The sequence below is a fragment of the Microchirus variegatus genome (genome assembly GCF_963457635.1).
Source record: "Microchirus variegatus genome assembly, chromosome: 21".
In the NCBI taxonomy this organism is placed as follows: Eukaryota; Metazoa; Chordata; class Actinopteri; order Pleuronectiformes; family Soleidae; genus Microchirus; species Microchirus variegatus.
Genome location: NC_139822.1, coordinates 10,823,037 through 10,843,168, shown reverse-complemented (window position 1 = coordinate 10,843,168; position 20,132 = coordinate 10,823,037). Strand labels below are relative to the sequence as shown.

The 20,132-nt window shown below is 40.5% G+C and overlaps 1 protein-coding gene across 1 annotated transcript; it reads left to right on the top strand.

Moving 5' to 3' along the window:
- Positions 1-4,682: 4,682 nt before the first annotated feature.
- On the top strand, positions 4,683-19,410 carry rin3 (Ras and Rab interactor 3; the record flags this gene model as incomplete). The annotated part of the gene is made up of 14 exons (XM_083908021.1): positions 4,683-4,759; positions 7,782-8,295; positions 9,111-9,222; positions 9,364-9,436; positions 9,588-9,679; positions 10,630-11,707; positions 14,775-14,955; positions 15,056-15,227; positions 15,918-16,039; positions 16,196-16,382; positions 16,861-16,992; positions 17,097-17,263; positions 18,402-18,516; positions 19,052-19,410. Exons 1-14 carry the CDS (start codon positions 4,725-4,727, stop codon positions 19,408-19,410), a joined length of 3,339 nt encoding a protein of 1,112 aa, XP_083764147.1. The 5' UTR covers positions 4,683-4,724.
- Positions 19,411-20,132: the final 722 nt, after the last annotated feature.

Sequence of the window (20,132 nt, the reverse complement as noted above, 5' to 3'; positions counted from 1 at the left end):
AAATTAAATAATAATAATTAAAGTCACCTTATCGCTCACTCCATCTTCATCTAATTTCACTATACCAGTGTCTGAAGTGTATGTGAGGAAGAGGAGGCAAATGATCTTTGAAAAGTCTGTATTTGACTTTGCTCGACCTATTTACACCACTGTATTTTCACGTTGGCGATAATAGTGTTACTATACGAGAGTTCAATAGTTTCCCAGGTGCTACTTGGTTAGAAGAAATTGGGGTGTACACCAGAGTCTGACACTCCCACCAATGCTGATATAAAGCCGATAAAAGCCTTTGGGCATTGCAGTCATTTGACCCAAGAGTGAATGCTAATTAAATGCGTTCTCGCCAGTCAAAAACCCATTTAAACACAGCTTTTGTGACTCAGACAGCTTCACACAAAAAGGAAAACTGTGACTCAAATCAATGACCTTCTTGCTGTGGGCAGTAATTTCATATCTAGATTGATTCCATGTCTCTGAACAGTTTCTCAAGTGTACTCCACTGCAGTATTATCTTAGTTGGGGATGTGTCTGGGTGCAGCAGACATTATTATGGAAGTGTAACACATTGGATTCACTATATATCAAGTGTTTGGATTCTCTGAACGATGCCTGCGAGCAGTAATTACAGCATGCTGCACTTATGTGTAAAACCCGAGCACCTGTAAAATGTTTAACTCTTTAATGTTAATGGAGAAGGCCCATTCTTTTGTTTGAGACTATTTTTCTCTTGTGCCTCAAATGACTTGTAGACCCTGAGGCCTGTTTGTGAAAGTCAAACAGATAGAGCATAAATGAGCAGCTTAATGAGTCACAGAGAAACAAACCTAAGGCATTAAGAACGACTGTTCACACCTGACATTAAAATGTGTCCTGGATACATTTGATAAAATCACATGGTTTTATTCCATCACAATGTAGTCTTTTGTCAATGTGTTTGTCTCTGCATGAGTGAGAGGTACAGAGAGAAAAAAAGCCAGGAGGAGCTAAAGGAGTCATGACCCTACTCATGCTACTGTAACATGAAATATGACCGGGTGCTAATAAATGCTTTTTTTTTTTCTTTTTTAAAGGAGGCGGTCTCTAATGTGTCCTGAGGACATATGACGTTCAAACATGTTCAGGAATGTGATTTGACTCAAATGTGTTTTCACAATTTTACCAAACCTCATTTTTCATTTACAGCAGGAAATGTTCTGCAGATTGTGCAGCCAGGTCTTGGTAAACAAACGGATCACCTTAGCAACCGTGTGCTTTTTTTTCCCAGCTAAAACAGAAAAGAGCGTATGTTCGTGCAGCAGATAAAAGACAAAAAATACTGGTAAGAAATCAATTTGAAAGCACCACGGTCGGTCTCTGGGGCAGCATATGGTGGCCTGAAACTGACACAAATACCACAAATCATATTCTCACAGTTGCCAGGCAGAGAATCAACCAAACGTAGTGAATTATTTAACAATATACTTGCAGTATACTACAGTAACAATGGCTCTTTAAGGAACCATAAGAGATTTGTTAGAGATTTTAAAGATGTTATGTTGCGTTGATTGGTAGATTACAGTATGTTCGTGTACCAAGAGGTGGAGGTACATTAATCAATATGTTTATCTGGTCAATAACAACTGCTACACTTTATGTGTAAAGAGAACAGGTTTACTCATAAGCTGATTCTCATGTTATGAATGTGGGAGAAGGTCTCTAGAGGATTCATGTGTGGAGTGAAGACAGGACACTGGCTCGGTGTGTATTATAGAGACTTCCTCCTGCTCTGCTAAGCTCACTCAAACATTATCCAGAGCTCGGACTCGGAAGCAGGCAGGAGAAACTCTGGAGAATATCTGGAGAAACTTATGTGGACATTCGCACCTGGACTTCTGTGCATGTCTCTGAAGTGCTTTTTGGTGTCTTTTAGATCATTTAGTTTAGCCGTGTTTCCACCTACTGGACTGGTTCAGTTTGATACAGTACATATTTGTTTGCGTTTCCTAGAAATGTACCAAAATAACTGACCCCAACATTTCCCTTCCCTTGGGGTACCAGAGTGAAATGGTACAGTACAGTTCAGGTGGATCTAGACTGGCTCTACCCACGACAGTCAACTGATTGGGCGACAGACAAACGTCAGTACCTTACGACCGGTGTCTCATCAACGCCCACAATCTATGCTCATACAAAGCTCGAGGTCCTGTTGAGACAAAGAGTCTCAAACTGAGCAGGTTATAAAAGACCTACTGGATGTCCTCCATTGTTGTCTGTCGTGTCACATTACATACCTCGCTGACATGGCGATCGGGCTCAGCCCACAGCCCACCTACCAAGTAAAGGTACTGTTCTCAATCTAAACACAAGTCTGACCCAGGGCTTTAGCATTCCAAACCATACCATACCATACTGTACCATGATGGAAACGCATCTTTTGTCTTGGGAACTGGGTCCATGTTTATTTAACAGTCATATTTGCTGCCTGTCCAACACCACGTGGCATAATAAAGATGGTGAACCTCGTGCAGCTTTAGCAGATTCAGGATTTTTGTGGCTAAGTTAGTTAAAAAGATTAACAGGAACAAAAACACTCTTTAATCTCTTTTATAAAAAGGCCAGGTGGCTACAAGATGTGAAAATAGCCACAATTTACCAAAATGTTCACTTTATCTTATTTGTAAGGAGATAAACACTTACTGAAGCACTTTATAAGAAAGGTAGGGCCTCCATCTCAGTTCTTCTTTGTTGCTTTATGTTGACCCGACTGCACATCAGAAAAGTCCTCCTCAATACACTGGGGAGGTCACTGAACTTCAGATGGTGAACTGTGGACATAAATAAAGGTATGAACATGGTCAGCAACAACACTCAGGTAGAATAGAGATAGAGACAGTTTGGTGACCTGGATCGGTTTGATTTTATGAACTGCACTGCTGCCCCCACATGATTGGTCGAAAGGATATTGCATGTGATTTTAATAAAATGCAACTCTGACAGTTGTTTGTGATAAGAAAATCGTTTAATTATTATTTATGGATTTTAGATTTGCATCTGAAGTGCACTAAACAAAAAAAAGTGTTTGAAAGCACATTAGTGCTTAGTGATGTTATTTTAATGATGCAGTCAGTGATTAAACATGGTCTCTCATCTCATTGTGTGTCACAGGGTGTAGTCCTGTATTCTGATGCTCCGTACCACGGCTCCCTCCAGTGGAGGTTTTATTTTTAGTGCTGTTGACAACCTCACACACGGACGTCGTGTCACGCTCTGCTGGTCTAGTCAAACATGTATGACCGCCAAGGTTTGTACAGGAAGTGGCTGCACAGTCACCTCACACTTGGCTGCATGGGTGTTAACGTGTGTCTCATACACTTTTATTGTGTGGTGGTTTTTTTTTTGTTATCTTATTTCTTTATTATCTATCTTCATGTTTTGGCTAGATTTAAGGATTTGGATTTTACTACGTAGATTATTTGTTTCATTGTAAAGTACCATGCAACTCTGTTTTGAGGGGTGCTATATAAATAAAGTTATTATTATTACAATAACCAATGTGCAATGCACATCTGCTACTTAGGTAAATAATTGTGTCCTTACAGTATAATCTTACTCACTTACTCAGTTATATTTATTGTCATAGAACTTAAAGATCATATCATACTTATGCAATGTAAATATTTTATGTAAAGTTATATATTGTATCTGGTGCTGATTGTGTTTTCTTAATTATATTCTTTATTTAATTCCTGAGTATTTTTTATATACAATTCTGAAGGAGTAAAGGTAAAGCACCCAATTTCTTCGCAGGGATGAATACATTATTCAGATTCAGATTTAGATTCAGATATCTCTCTGCTGGAAAGGCTCTACATTTGGCCTCATCTCTGCTTGTGGGCAGGACATTTCCTGGGGCATATAGGTTAAATTATTACAATTTGGTTGCGATAATGATTCTTTTTCTGCTTTCTGTCATTATTGGTGTTGTTTTAATAATTGTAATACATAATTAACGCTGGTAAACTGCTGAAATGAGCAAAATATTGCTTACATTAAAAAAAAAAAAAAAGTATTCCATTTGACATTGGAGCAATGGAGAAAAGGGACAATGACAGAGAGAATAAATGAGTCCCAGTGGGGACAATGGGTGGGGAAGACAAAAAAAACTTATGTAGACAGGAAGTGGATAGAGAGAGGCTAGCAGGAAACATGAAGCCGTGAAGCTGTGCATTCCACAGTTTGAATGCTGTGGAATGGCTGAGCATCTGGAAAGCTTCAAAGTGAGGTCGGGGGTGGGAGGGTGTCACAGAGGAGGAGGCTAAATGAGCATTTGCACAATATTTAGGGCATTTCAGAAGTGTGACTCTGTGACAGATAAATGAGATTAAATCGTGTGGCAAACCTGTGTGAAAATGCAGAGAAAATGAAGCAAGTAAGGGTGAACTTCTCCATTAGCTATAGTTGATGATTAAGAAAAGACATGATGTCATAGACAAGAGAGTAGGGGGGGGGGAGTCTGAGCAGAGTGCTCTGTGCCTTCCTGCACACCCAGCTCAGGAAGTTGAGGCAGAAACAGAGGGAGGGCTGACACAGAGAAACACATTTTCCCTTTGCATCTGACTTTTTCCTTATTCAGTCCTGCTCCGACCAACGGCAGGGAGAAGGAAGGGGCAGCAGAGAGAAGGCGGGGTTTCTGATGGAGCTCAGAGAGTTGACAGAGAGCGGTTGAACACTGAAGCGGTGGAAATATGATGGAAGCCAGCGTTATTTCCCAGGACACTGGGTGAGTTTGTGAGGGATCGGTAGCGTATGTAGTGAGTTGAAAATGCAGTGCAGGAACTGTTTGTTTCTGCTGAGGTGAGAGAATGTTGTAGCTGTGGCAGAGAAGAGGGGGAGCTGGGGGGTTGAAAGTCAGAAAGACAGCCCAGAACAGGAAAAACAGATGTGATGACTCAACGACGAAGATATAGGTCACTGGCTTGTCCGAGTTTATGGAATACTCTGTTTTCATGTTGTCTCTACAAATCAGATTTTATATAGACTGAAGATAAGATACTCTGATCTGTTTTCAGTTTGTTGGAGAAACTTTTTGAGTGGAAGAATGCAAGAGGTTGAAAGTTGACGCTAACCACTGGAAAAAAAAAGCAAATCAGACTGTTGGAAGGCATGTAGTGGGTTTTTGAATGTTCACAGCCATGAGTGTATGTAAGAATATTTCCGTTTTTTATGTTAAACCTCAGATTTAGATGCTAAGACAATAGTTTTAAGTTTCTCTTTGTTGGAGCCACTCTTACGCTTACTTGTTGGACTTAGTGCTGGTAACTAACAAATTATGTGTGACAAGCCTTTTGTGTTTTTAAGTTGAATTACACAAACCTCCAAACCAAACCAAATTATTGTGATGACATTTTAATGCCTTGGTCAAGTCAAGTCAGTGGTAAAAGTTGCATATCTTGGCCGCGATAAGTATTATCACCAAAATGCATTTAAATTATAAAGAGCAAGGAAATATGTGAAAAATGTTGTACTTATTTAGTAGGATTAGTATGATCAAATAGGATGTAATTTCTGCCATTGTCTCTTGAGATGGAGCTAATTTGAGCTATTTAAAATATAGTTGGGTCATTAAATGCCTGAATGTATTGAGCTGTAAAGTATAAAATGTACCATGTGTAGTTGAGTAAAAACAACAAGGAAGCATTACTTGAATAGTGGTACAAATATAAAGTTAAAAGAAAAGGTGACTCTCAAGTGCATCACCCTCAATTTTGTACTTGTGTAAAATAGTTTCTTTCCACTTTTTGCTGCTGCAGAACGTGCTGTTCACTATGGAACATTATGAATATTTTATTTTGGCTTCTCTCCAACTATCATCACAATAAGTACATGACAAATATGATTTCCTGGTGTTCGAAAAACAGATCAGTTTACGGTGACTGAAATAAAGTACCACTTTATCAGCATCAGGATGTCCGTCCAGAAATGTTTTCCTGACAACTGCAGTTTCTTTTGCTGATCCGTCAGCAATATTGTCCCTTTGATTTGTGACTCACTCTAGACTCACTGTTATTTGAGTTCGTCCTTCATTAGAATGTGACCTCACCTGAACTTAAAAAGTAAACAAAAGGACTTCCACAGACACAGTCATTTTGTACTGCTTTATCCTCCATTTGAGGGTCACAGGGGGAGCTGGAGCCAATCCCAGCTGACATAGGGCAAATTCAATTCCTTTGTGCTGTACTGACACTCTTTTAAATAAGCAGCCTCTCCTTTACTCTGAAGAGTAATAATATTCTGAATACACACTGGGTTTACTGCAGCAGCAAGTAGTTCTAATGAAAACTGTAAAGTCTGTGGATCGTCATTTAGCCGGGGGCAGGTAATAGGAGAAGGACTGGCGTGATAAAATCAAAATCTCATAGGCGAGCTTTACACTAAAGATATGTGGGGAATTATTCTGTTTTGTTGAAATTACACTTTGAAACCTGTCAATTGCACAATGGGGATACATATTCAAATAACATAAATGGATATCATTTGTTAATATAATATCAATACAGCAATACGATCTCTTTCTTGGACGGGAAACTGGAAGGTTGATTCACACTGTAAACCTCCAACTCTCCTCGCCAACAGGCTATTTAGCATCACCTCTCTATCAGTGAGTTGAAATGTGTTATTTTGTGACCAAAGTTTTTAAAATCCATCATTCAGATTTACCCAAGTGGCATAATCTTACTAAACAAAGCAGCAGTAGTCCAACAGCTCCTGTTTCCCCCTCAAGCTAAAAGCGTAGTTTTCTCCATGGACTGTGGTGTGGGGGATTAAGCAGTTCACAAACCTCAATTACCAGCTAGAAAATGCAGTCAAAAAGCAAGAAAAGCAGCAAACAGATTCTTAAGATAAACTGCACTGACTATGTGTCAATGTCTCATACAACCATACTATCACTTTCAGGTATTCAAGCCAGTATTTGCAGGCACTAGCTGCTGGCTATGTGGACCTAACAATGATCATGAGATCGACTGTGTTGGTTTCTCAAAATAAAGGAGTATTTGTCTTTATACTCTGTTCTCTCAAAAACACACGTAGTGTGGTTGCACAGTTAAGGAAGAAGCTTTCAGAGCACACGTACACTGTGATATAGTGATGCAACACAAAGTTGCAAAAGGCCCTGCATTAAACGGTTAAGTTAAAATTCAGTTTGTTGTAAGGGGCCGTAGCATCCTGCACAGTGTGTAATCAAGTGTGATGGGTCAGGGTTGTGGAACACATGTTCATGGATCAGTCTGAATTTGACTTGGAGGTAATTGTGGGTAATGGGTCGGGTCCAGTACAGAGTTTTGGGGGTGTGGGCTGGTGTTAGATACATGCAGGAATCCGAATGTGTGATTAATTGTAGGTCATGTGAAACGTGTCAATTGCAGTGATAAACCCACAGAGAATACTGACACCTTTTAGATGAAGTGTTTACCCACCTGATCATCAGTGTCACATGCAGCAGCAGCAGCAGCAGCAGCAGCAGCAGATTCTCACCAACTATTGTCACTGCAATTCCAAAAAAACAGACAGAAAGGTTCAGAGAGTTGCACTTTATTATTTAGTTTTTATTGTCACAACTTGTTCTACTGCTCTGCTTTCCCCGACTGAATGAACAAAAAAAACAATAATCCAATTTTACAGATTTATGTCTTCTATAGGACACAGTTAGAAGATTGTTGACGGAGCAAACTGAAGCCGAGTCAAAATACAAGTCCATCACTCGATTTCCACATCTGACATTTATCCCTTCTTTACTTTTCAAGCCCTCTGACGGAAGCACTCGAAACTCCATCCATCCCATCATCCTCTGCACTCCCTCAACCTTCCCTGACGTCCAAACTTCCAGCCAACCCATGTCGACCCAAACCGCAGCTCCCCTCTCGACCTCCGCTACCTCCCTCCACTCCTCCGTCCCTCCTTCCTCCTCTTCCACCCGTTTCTAAACCTCCTCTCTCCTCCAGTCACTCTGTCCCATCTCTTCCTCCTCCTCTTTCCCCAACTCCAGTATCTCCTCCCCGGCTGTCTATGCAGCTAGTTGTCTCCTCTGATTTAACTCCACTCTCTAATCCGAGTCCACTCCCTCCTCAGCTTTTAACTCCCATAGTCTTACCCTCCGTCTCACCAACACCACCACATCCCCCTGTCATCCCATCAGTCCCCTCAACTCCTCAACTGCTGAGTCATACAGATCGCCTAGTTGGGAGCACAGCAGCGTGGCAGCTTAAAGGAATCAACCAAGACCAGATTACAAGTGTCCTGGAGAAGGAGACAGCTGGGGTGTGTGTTTTGTTTTTTTGTCTTTGAATTCCAAGTAATATTCCTGGATAAATGTTTCAGATTTGGATGCCTTGATCTGTTTTGGTACAAATTGAAGACACACATCTAAAACATCTGTTTAAAGGAATTGTTTTTTTCATCTGTGCTGCCAGTGCAGGGACCCAGCGTCAAACATGGACACTGTCTCTTGCACTGAAAACAAGGAAATACAGATGTAAACCACATAACAAATGGCTCATTTAGTATAATCTGTGATTGTTCCTGCCTTGTTTGTACCAGTATCTATACAGTATATAGACTCAATAATTGAATTATTTGAACCAAAGTGAGCATTTATGATTGGCTTAATATTGGAAAATTCAATTGGGATAAAATATTGAATTATGGGATAAATTTAGCCTTTTTATTCAGTGAGCAATAGTGGACTTTCGGTTACATGGTACATTATTATACAGTAATAACATCGTCATAGTGAGTCTATGAAACATTTGTCTGCAATTTTCTCTTCCGTGCAGGTAACATTACATTTGCATAACAGTTGGCAGAATTTCCCACAATTTCTTTAAGAAAAACAGATATACAGATAAAACCTGTTTTTCTTAAAGAAATTGTGGGAAAATCTGCCAAATACAGTATTATCATACAATATTGGCAGCTGCAGCACAAACAAAGCTTTTCATCAGGTTAGAATATGGGCTTCATTCCTACATTTTGTGGTATTTGTTGCTTCCTGTATGTGTACTTACGGTATTTTTAAAACTTGACAGAACGTGTTCTCTACTCTGACTTCAAACACTCTTGCTGAACGTTCGCAGGCGTTCCTGGTTCACAGCGCAGAAGAGGAAGTCACGACGCTGTCATTGCGCCTGCCCGATGAACAGGGGCCACCGCTCGTACACAGTCTGATGGTCAAACAACACAAGACATGTATGTCCTCTGTTTCTGAGAGTTGCTATACATGCTGTAGATAGTGGAGACAGAAAACACAGGATTTGCAAGCATGAGCACATACTGTATAACATGGTGTACACAATTAATGATCGACTCTTAAATTGTCTTATGTCACAGTTGTCCATCTGGATGCTTCCTCTCTGGTTTTTGATGACATCTTCAAACTTATTTCCTTTTACTGTGCCAGCAGGTAACTCACATAATCACTCTTCATATGTGTGTGTTTATAAAATGAGGTCCATCAGATAGAGGAGAGAGAGAGAAAATGAGAAGAAAACAGAACAAATGTATAAAATATTGAAACTCACTCTGAAAACTGGCTTCTTGTATCCACCAATCAGGGACATCCTGGCCGTCCAGCTGAGGTTACCCAGGGCCATTACCATGGCAACTACGAAAGAGGAGCTGGAGGTCATCTCTACTATGGGCGCAGGTACAGTACATAAATCTACATCATTACTACAGTGATATTGTCTCATTGTTGTGGCAAAGAAGAGGACACAGCATGGATGGAAATAAGTGGTAGTAGTGTAAGTAGTCACATCTATAACAGGACTTCACAGAAATGCTGTAAACAAAGAAAGAAACAAATAACTATAGATGCATAATGTATAAAGTAAAAAGTTACCTTACTTTACACATTGTTACCTTTGTTCCCTTGGCATGGAAAAGCCTGATTTTAAAGTCCAAATGTTATTTTATGTGTGTAAAATAAATGATCAGGGAAAAACTGGATCCGACAGTCAATTAATTTCCATATCTTTAATCATGTCTAATGAGTGACTGAACCAAACTATTAAATAGTCCCTCACACTATTTCTCTAAAGACTGAAATATTTGTTTTTGTTAAAAAACACAAAAAATACTTAGTAAATAAACAAAGGGTACACACCACATGTTCTTGAAATTGTCTGGAAAAAAATACTTTATGTTATAGGTCCAGCCTGTAACATGTGTAGTGCTTCATTGACAGAAATTGAATATACCAAAAGACCTTTAAAATATATACATATTTGTATTTTGTAGCTTTAGAACAAGCCTTTCATATGTACTTGCATCATGCCTTCTTGCCTCATATTTCTACAGCAGCCTGAAGTGAAAAAAACAGCCAGTGTGTGATTGAAAAAAAAAAAAAAGAGCTACATTTCTTTTGGGATTCAAAGTTCACCAACCAGAGTTGGGAGAGGGGGGAGTGGGTCTATTACAGCCTGCAGATATCACAATTTCTTTCACACGAGACCTTGAAGAATGTGTTACACAGCAGCTGAGGAATGATAACAAAACGAGACACAGATGAATAAAATAAGAACAAACACAAAATTAGACACAAAACCAAGCACAAAACCAAACAGAAGGTTTTAACATTGGCTGCATGTGTTGCAGATTTCTGGACGTCTGATTTGAATCAGAAGGACCAGGACGTGGTTTTGGATCAAAACAGTTGCTATTTGTATGTCAACCCGGTCACTATAGAAGAGAGCCCAGACAAAGGCCTGAAGTCCAACTCTTTCTCTAAACTGGATACAATCACAGATCCAAACACCACCTCCTGCTCCCTGCAGAATGGAGAAGCAGCACTGAAGGAAAACCAAGAGGAAACAATTCAGAATAAGACCATAATAAATCAAGAGATTAAATACAAACGCCCCCCACCCCGACCACCGAGCCTAAGCTTTGGGTCTGGGATGGGCCTCCTCTTTTCCTCTCCTCCTCCTCCTCACACTTCTTCTTCTGTAACTCCAACTGCTGTGAGAAAAGAGGAAGGAAGGGGAGGAGGAGGGGACAGAGAAGAGAGGAAGTCAATGTCACCATCACCTACTCCGTCGCGGCCTCCTGTTCCCCTGCAGAGCCGAGCCGCTCCTCCTCTTCCTCCTGCTCCTGTCCGTCGCACCTCAGCCAGGAAGCGCACTGAGCAAGAGGTAGGAGAAGGGACGGAGAGAGAAAGGGGACAAAATCCTGCAGGGAAAACAGAGAAAAAGGGTGGGGGAGGAGACCGGGAAGAGGAGAAATTAGGAAGTAAACCAGGTCTGCCTGGTGAGGACGCGCAACAAGAGAACAGTGGCAAAAAGCAAGAGGAGGAGGTTAAACAGGACAAAGAAAAGAAAGAGAAGGAGGACGACAAAGAGGAAAAAGAGGTGAAAATTAATAAAGATGGGGACAAGCAAAAATATGGTTCCCAGTGTCCGTCATTGGTGAAGAAACCGTCTCGTCCAGTCCCTCCACCGAGGAGAAAACCATGTTCACCTGACGCACCTGTGGGTCTCAGCCAGGCCGCGGGAGGAGGATCAGCAAATCAGAGTGCTGGGATGAGGGTGGCCCCTCCATCACCAGCGAGGAGGCCTGATGTTTCACTTTACTCACCACAAGGAAGTGCTGTGATGACAGCCGACCCAGACTCCTGCTCGACCAGTAGTGCAGAAGAAGACGGAGAGCTGAACCAGGAACATGAAGAAAATCATAGGTAGGTCAGGATTAAGTGCACAGTTTGGCTATGTCTTTGGGTTACATTACATTTTTCCTTGAATTTATGCAAACTATAGTTTAGATTAGCATAAATCAGATTTTTAGTTTCAGTTGGTTATTCCATTATTGAAAGAAAATGTTCTCCCCGCCCAAAACACATGCAATATGGGGATTAGGTAAATTGGTCACTCTAAATTGACCCTCGATGTAAATGTGAGAGTGAATGGTTGTTGTCTGTCTCCATATGTGGCCCTGTGATGGACTGGCAAACTGTCCAGGGTGTACTATCGCCCTATGTCAGCACAGCACCCACTATGAGGGGCTTTGAGAAATAATTCAGTCTTGCACTCACACGTTACACCATACTCTCTCACAAACACTACTATAGTCAAGCACACTTACTATCATACTCTCTTACACATTATTATGGATGCAACAACATGACAGTGAATGTATGAGAGAATGATATGCAGTGTGTGCGAGTATAGTAGTATGTGTAAGAGAGTTTGATTGAAACGGAAGTCAACTTGAATTTTCAGTTTCTAATAGGCTTATGCAAATGTCTCTCCAGCCGAATCTCAAGGACAATGTCCTGCCACCTCTGGATGTAGTATTGTGAAAATGGTCGACCGGGTCCGTGTCAATGAGAAAATTTGACTTTTAAATAACATTTTACCCTCTCCGATGTGATGACAACAATGTCGGAAATTTCAAACCGTAATAAACAGCCCTCACGTAGCGCGATCGATCTAGCGGCGGATCTTCAGACCTGGAGCAACAGGTGTATCCGGGCGGAGCCGTTCCTCTCCTGAGGCTGCTGTACATCTGACAGCCGTCAGCCATATGAAACACTCGCGGACGTGGACACATACTACTATACTCGCACACATTGCATATCATTCTCTCATATATTCACTATCATGTTGTTGCATCTATAATAGCGTTTAAGAGAGTATGATAGTAAGTGTGCGTGACTATAGCAGTATTTGTGAGAGTGGTATGCATATATATACACACACACACACACACACACACATAAACATAAGTATTAATTTATTTATATTAGGTCACATTGTCACTGCAATATTGCATGTATCCTAATGTCATGCAGCCCGTAGACTATATATAGTGGACATAGTCTTTAAGTTTGCTGGTTGGATCCAACCAGGAAGTAAGAATATCTACTTGGTGAGTCCATTGCAAAAACCACTCAGTTTGAATGGAAGTCTATGGGAAAATATAACATCAGTAAACATTTTCCTGAGTTAATGTCGGCACATATGAGTGGGCACCAATGTAATTGACAGCTGCCGTTGTCCAATTGGAGCCTGGTGGAAGGTAACGTCTGTGAACCTCCGGTAGCTAAACGTTAACATGGCGCCAGTCATATCATAAATCTCAAAGCATCAAAATGGGAGTTCAGGTTTTTTATGGGTGATGTTAAAAAACCAGTTGCCACTTGGTGCAGCTCTTCTGCTGTAACACAACAGCAGAAGCACCACATCTAAGTTTACAACATGTAATTAGAGGGTCTTGTGACAGTCTCTTAGGTTGTCTGCTCTCTCAGTCAGTCAGATTCAGATTTAGTTCACAGATTTAGACTTGAACACTGGTAACTTGAGACTCGACTCACACCCACTGATCAGCCACAACATATTGATGGTTCAGAATCTCTACATGGATTTCTTAATCTATGGTGTGTAGCACTTCAGCCTACATGTTGGTGTAAATCATGTGACAGGTTGACGCAAATGCAGTACATTAAGAGGAAGGAAGATGCCAGAATAGCTACTTGTGGTACACCAAGTAAATCATCTCTTAGATGAGAGGTATGTGATTCAGGAAGTTCAGTACAGTACAGTGTTTGAAGGAATCACCGACTGTGTAAAAAGTGACATCAAGCTCAGTTTTCCTCCATCTCCTCAAAACACACAGTAACATACAGTTTATTTAGATCTGTAGGATGAATGGAGTTAAATGACCGGACTAATAGAAACAGGAAATACAACTTTGTTATTCTTAGCTCATGACCACTAAGTGTATCATGAGGTTATGATATGACAGAGACTGAGAGACTCCTCTGTATTCTGTGGCCTGAATGTGATGAAAAACTATTCATTAAGTTTTGAGATGATTTGGCGCGGCACCAGGACTCAGTCTGAAGACTTCATTAAGGGGGTTTTCTAGCTTGAACTATAACATTATCAGACTTTACTGACAGACAGTACTGTCGAAGTGTGACTTTAGTTTCTTGAGAATATCACACTAAGTAGATAGGGGTTTTTTGTTGTTGTTTTTTTTCAAATACTTTGCACAGAAACATATTTGGCAACAAACGGTATATGAATTGTAAAACTGTAACACTTGGAAACAGACCGACATTGAAGTTCCACAAACATGAGCACGGATTGCTAATACTGCTAATGTTGTTAGCAATATTTAGTTTTATCTTCTTTTGTGGTATATGTATGTATATATAAAATATATACATATACATATAAATATATATGTACATTTATATATAGATATACACATACACATATATATGTACACGTATATATATATATACATATATACATGTATATATGTACATGTATGTATATATATATATATACATACATATACATACGTATATACATACACATATATACATACATACACATATATACATACATACACATATATACATACATATGTATATATACATACATATGTATATATATATATATACATACATACATATACATACGTATATACATACATACACATATGTATATACATACATACACACATATATACATACACACACATATATACATACATACATATATACATACATACATACATATATATATATATATATACACACATATTGTATATATATATATTTGTACATATACACACACATATATATATATATATATATTTATACATATACACACACATATATATATATATTTATACATATACACATTTTACACTAAATATGTACTAATGTCAATGTGAGACATGCATGAGACAAGAAAAAAACTAAAGACAAATACTAACTTTTTTTGTTCTTCCAGTCGTCCAGCAGAGAGCCGTAGTCCCAAAGCAGTAGTAAAGAGAACCCCGACCACCATCATGTTGGACAAAGCCCGCTATCGCCTGTCCACCGTCATCACCGGCCTCATCAGCCATGAACGACGCCTCACACAGCGCCTCGTACAACTGGGCAGGGATCCTCTGAGCTACTTTGGTAACCTGGTGAGTGTGTCAGGGAAGATGTACAAGTTCAACAGCATGTGATGTTTCCAGGTTCCCCTGAATAACAGCATCACAATCTAAAACACACTCACCTATGTAGGTAAAAGAACACCGCGCTTTCACCTTGGAGACCATGTCAAACCACTCCTCCACCACTGAGCTGCTACAGGAGATCAGACAGATGATGACACAGCTGAAGAGTTATCTTCTGCAGAGCACTGAGCTGCAAGCCATGTTGGAGCCACAGCATCAGTATGCACAAGACAAACTAGGTAATTTTAACAATTTTCTTTAACTTGCCACATTACTCTTTTGTGTCATGTGGGACTTAGTCCTTCACTTTGAATATGAAAGTGCAAATTAACACTTGGTTAAAAAAACAAGAGTGATATTGATATGGTGTAAATACCACAAATATAAGTAATGCAATTTAGTGTTGGATCAATAATAGTCAAGCACCAGCTACAGCTCTAAGGTGGTGGGAGCAAACTGCATGTGTGCAGTTGACCACTTTCATTTCAAGAGCAGTTACAAACACCACAAGCAGAAGTTGTGATGGTTTAAAAATAGGAGAAAAACACAAGGTACAAACAATACATGGTACACTACTGATGCACTACTGCCCCCTATAAGTTAAAAAAAAAGATGGTTTGCACTAATTTCCTAGCTTTTTTAACCATTATTCTTCCTTTCTTTCAATATACAAGGTGCAGTGTTATAACCACTGTTTATTTAGGGAAATTTGACCGAGCATTAAACTCTTAAACATATAAGCTTAAGGTGCTCTTTTCATTATTTTATATACGTACAGCATGTGGTGAGTCAGTTACAGTTTCCTTCAGATGTGCACTCAACTGGTAACTTGACAGCAAACGTCCATCAATCGATGCATGACTAAGTCTTACAGAAAAGAGCTATTCAGATCCTCTGATGTGTGTGTACGTGTGTGTGTGTCCACGCAGAGAGTATAGTAGAAGCTGCACTGTGTAAGAGTGTGTTGAAGCCAATAAGGGAGCCAATTTACCAGTGTCTGGAGAAACTGCACACTAGTGACACCAGCCTGAAGCAACTGACACAGAACCAGGTAGAACACATCAGCATTCACGCTGACACACTCTAATAACAAGTTATGGTAATGTATCACCTGTACACCTGCACAGAATACAGTGTAGTAAATTAGCAGTAACAGTAGCAGCTGTGATGTTACTCTCGTGTGTGTTTGTGTGTGTTGTTGCGTCAGTCTGTTGTCCTAGGAAGCACCACCACAGCACTAGGAATAACCACGGCCGTTCCAGAGGCCTCTGCCATGGAGAAGATCAGCATCAAACTGAACAAACTTCATTTGGAATATTCTCCTCAAAAAAAGATTGACCTTCTGCTGAAGACCTGCAAGATCATCTATGACTCCATGTCTGTCAGCAGCCCAGGTCAGAAGAACCCACTACACTCATTTAGCCTCATACACCATTATCACAGAAGTTGAACAAGAAATTAAGTCAGCATTACTCACCATGAGATAAGATTGTTGTTGACATGTGGTTGTTTTACGAATACTAAACATGTAGAGCTTCATCATTATTCCAGCCTGGAAGAGACATTGACACAAACACCCATAGATTTTATATGAAAGAACACAGTTGTTGATCCACTGCTGCCTCCATCAGGAAATTAAAAAGTGATTGAAATCCTTTGTTTAGTGACAGAAACTTGACAAATAAAGCAACAGCAGAGCTTGCTGGTACCAAGTTCTCAGTGTAGGAGAACACCTGAATCACTTTAACCTCTTGAAAACCCATAATGTCATTAACTTCTACCAGATACTGGATTTGAATATCAGACTTATTGTAGACAACTTAAAATACATTCTTATAGACATGATTTAGTCATGTGTTCATGTGTGTTTAGGGCGGTCCCATGGTGCTGATGACTTCCTGCCTGTCATGATGTACGTTCTGGCCAGATGCAATCTGTCTGCACTGCAGCTGGATGTTGAATACATGATGGAGTTGATGGACCCATCACTAACGATAGGAGAAGGTGGAGTATATTGAAAAATTGACTTTAACTTGGATAACACTTCACCAGTTGTTGATGGATCTTTGTGTTTATTACCTGATGGTTTTCCATGGTGTGGTCTGCAGGTTCCTACTATCTCACCACCACCTATGGGGCTCTGGAACACATTAAGACTTTCGACCAGCAGAGGTCAGCAACACGACAGCTCAGCAGAGAGGTTCAGGACTCCATCCACCGCTGGGAGAGGAGACGCACACTCATCCAGGAGAGGACAGCCCAGGGATCTGTGCGGGTATACACACACACACACACACACTCACGCACAGAGCCGGCCCAAGGCATCAGCGAACTGAGTGGTTGCTTGGGGCAGCCCAATCACCAGGGGGCCCCCGCAGTCTGTGGTTAAAAAAAAAAACATTTTAACATATTAAAGAAATCTGGATACCTTTAGATATTTTGAAAATGAATGCAATTGAACTGGATTACATGATTAATTCAAGTTCAGTATCAACACACTTATGGCGCTTTTCCACTATACAGTCCCGGCACGCCTCGGCTCAACTAGTTGGTATGGTTTTCCATTACTATAATACCTCCTCTCAACATGAGCGGAGTCATCGTTGCATGGCTGCATGAAACTGCTGTGACTTTCGTTTTATATGTGACACACACAAACTAGTGACCTTTAAAGCAGTTGTTTTCGGTGAATCATTAGAATCAGTTCATGAAAAAGATTAGTTCACAGAATGGTTCAGTACTTCCTGCATGACCGGAGCACAGACTGTCTGACACAGTCACTGAACTGAAATACAGAATGTAAAAGGGATTGTGATGCGGCTCGCCTTAAGCAGGGCTGTTGCTAAATACACCAGGCTCTTCTGTTAAATGTTGTGATTTAGACTAGATTATTTCCTTGCTAAATGTTGAGGATTAACGCATGTTTTCTGGATTTTTTTTTTCTTTTAATTTCTTTCATCTTTAATGTGTTTTTAACTGATTTAGCTGATACAGTTCAGCATTGTTCAGCATGTGTTGGATGTCATGCTCATGACTCTTCCAGTGACGACACTCTGACCAATCAGTGGCTGGCAGTCTGTCGACGTCACACATAGTATCGGCTCAGCTCTGTGTGGTGGAAAAGTGCCATTAGTGCTTCACTTTGAACATAAAAGTGCAAACTTATACAGGGCCACTTTTGTGATTTTCTGCCCTCTAAGGTTAAAAAACAAGACGTTGTTTGTATCAATTATAGTCAAGCACCAGCAACTCCAAGGTGGCAGAAGGGGCCCCCAAACAAAATTCCCCAGAAAAGCTTGGGCCGGCCCTGCGCGCACATGCACACACACACACACATTCATACAAATCAGTATAATAAAAATATACCGTAAGAATGTAGTTAACACGCTTCTTTGTGCATGTGTTCCGTGTAGGACTTTCTGACAGTGTGTTGTCCTGAGATTGGAACCAACCCAAAAACTCTGGGTGTCCTCCCGGCCACAACAGTGGAACAGCTGTCTGAGCAGTGTGCAGCTCGCTTTGAACAAGGTGACAGTCCACAGCACAGCTCTCCAAAAACATTCACTAATTTAATCCCCGACATTTATTCAGACAGATTACATTGCACAACACAGACTACAATACCAATAACTACACTACCTCTGGAAGCAGAGGTCTACAAGACAGGTTTTCATTTATACATGAACACTGTTTATATAGCATCAGAGTTAATTAATTTTAAATTAAACTAATACAAATGAATATTGCACTTTGACTCACTTCAAAGTGCATGGTTTCGCAAGAGAGTTTTCATAAAATATTTAATCAGTGTAGGATGACTTCTACTCTCTAGTATCGCTCAAGCTGCAACACTTCTGGATTGCATACTTCCCATAATGCACCTGTAAACAGTATGTCATCAATGGCAAGCTGCTCCAGTGTGAAATGATTGGTAATATTGTACAATTCTACAATACAAATGTACAATTTCTTCTTTACATGCAGTAGTGTCACTGAAACTATTGTGTTATCTCTGTTTATGACGCATCCGCTTATGTCATGCTTCCTTGTTTCACTCCCACAGACTGCTACACGCTCAGTGTGTATATAGACGGTGTGAAGAAGCCTCTGGTCTCCACAGATCTCGCCCTCAGCGTTAAGAACAGCTGTCAACCTGGAGCTTACTGCTTTGTCTATCACCCTGTCAACCAACCCAGCAGACAGCCCAGCCGCAGTTGCCCTCCTGACCCGCCCCCTGCTCCACCCCCTGCTTCGCCCGCTGCTCCACCCCCTGCTTCGCCCCGTGCTCCGCCTCCTGCTTTGCCCCCTGCTCCACCTGCAGAAAGCATCTTCGCAACTGACGAAGCCTCAGTGGAGCCAGAGCCAGAGCCAGCGCCAGAGCCAGAGCCAGAGCCAGAGGAAGAGAGTCTGATTAGCTTGTAAATGCTCCAGCTGTATCACTACGGCAACCATTAACACGGTGTAAACTCAAAAGGTGGCAAAAAGAAAAAAATAATACATATAAACCAGGGCCAGGACTGACTTAGTTCCCTATAAACAATTTGTTTAAGTCAACAGCAGAAATTAATTTTTGTTCATTCCGCAATAGGGGAATTGATGCAACATTTCTTCATGTATTATGTTACAGTGATATTGTGAACTAAACATTTACAAGGATTGTTTTAAATATGACTCCTGACTGGACACACACAGAATGAGTAATGCACACTCTGTTACAGCTGCAATATAACGTCACCCCTAATATAAAGTGGATGTTTATTTGTTACGGACTTCAGGGAAAACTAGTGCATGTGCATTTCCTGCTGGCAGAAAATGCTGTGTGAATGCTGCGATCAAAGGCTGATGAGATTCCCTAAACTGGTTGCCATGGTAACTCACATGGAGAACAAAATCAACGAGGGGGAACATGCTATGTGAAAGCATAGACGCTGATACCTGAATGGTTCAAATTAGCTTAGAAATTAAGAAGGAGTTAGCAGTTGAATAAGGGTTAACCTAGAAAACAGAGACTGGAAAACGACTGTGTGGATGCCGACTCAGCATTCTTATATTTGCAGTGAACTACAGGAAAAATATTTTGTGTTTGTGAAGTCTGCAGCAGGATAATCAAGACGGCATGTCACCGCACTTAAAAAATGTATTGT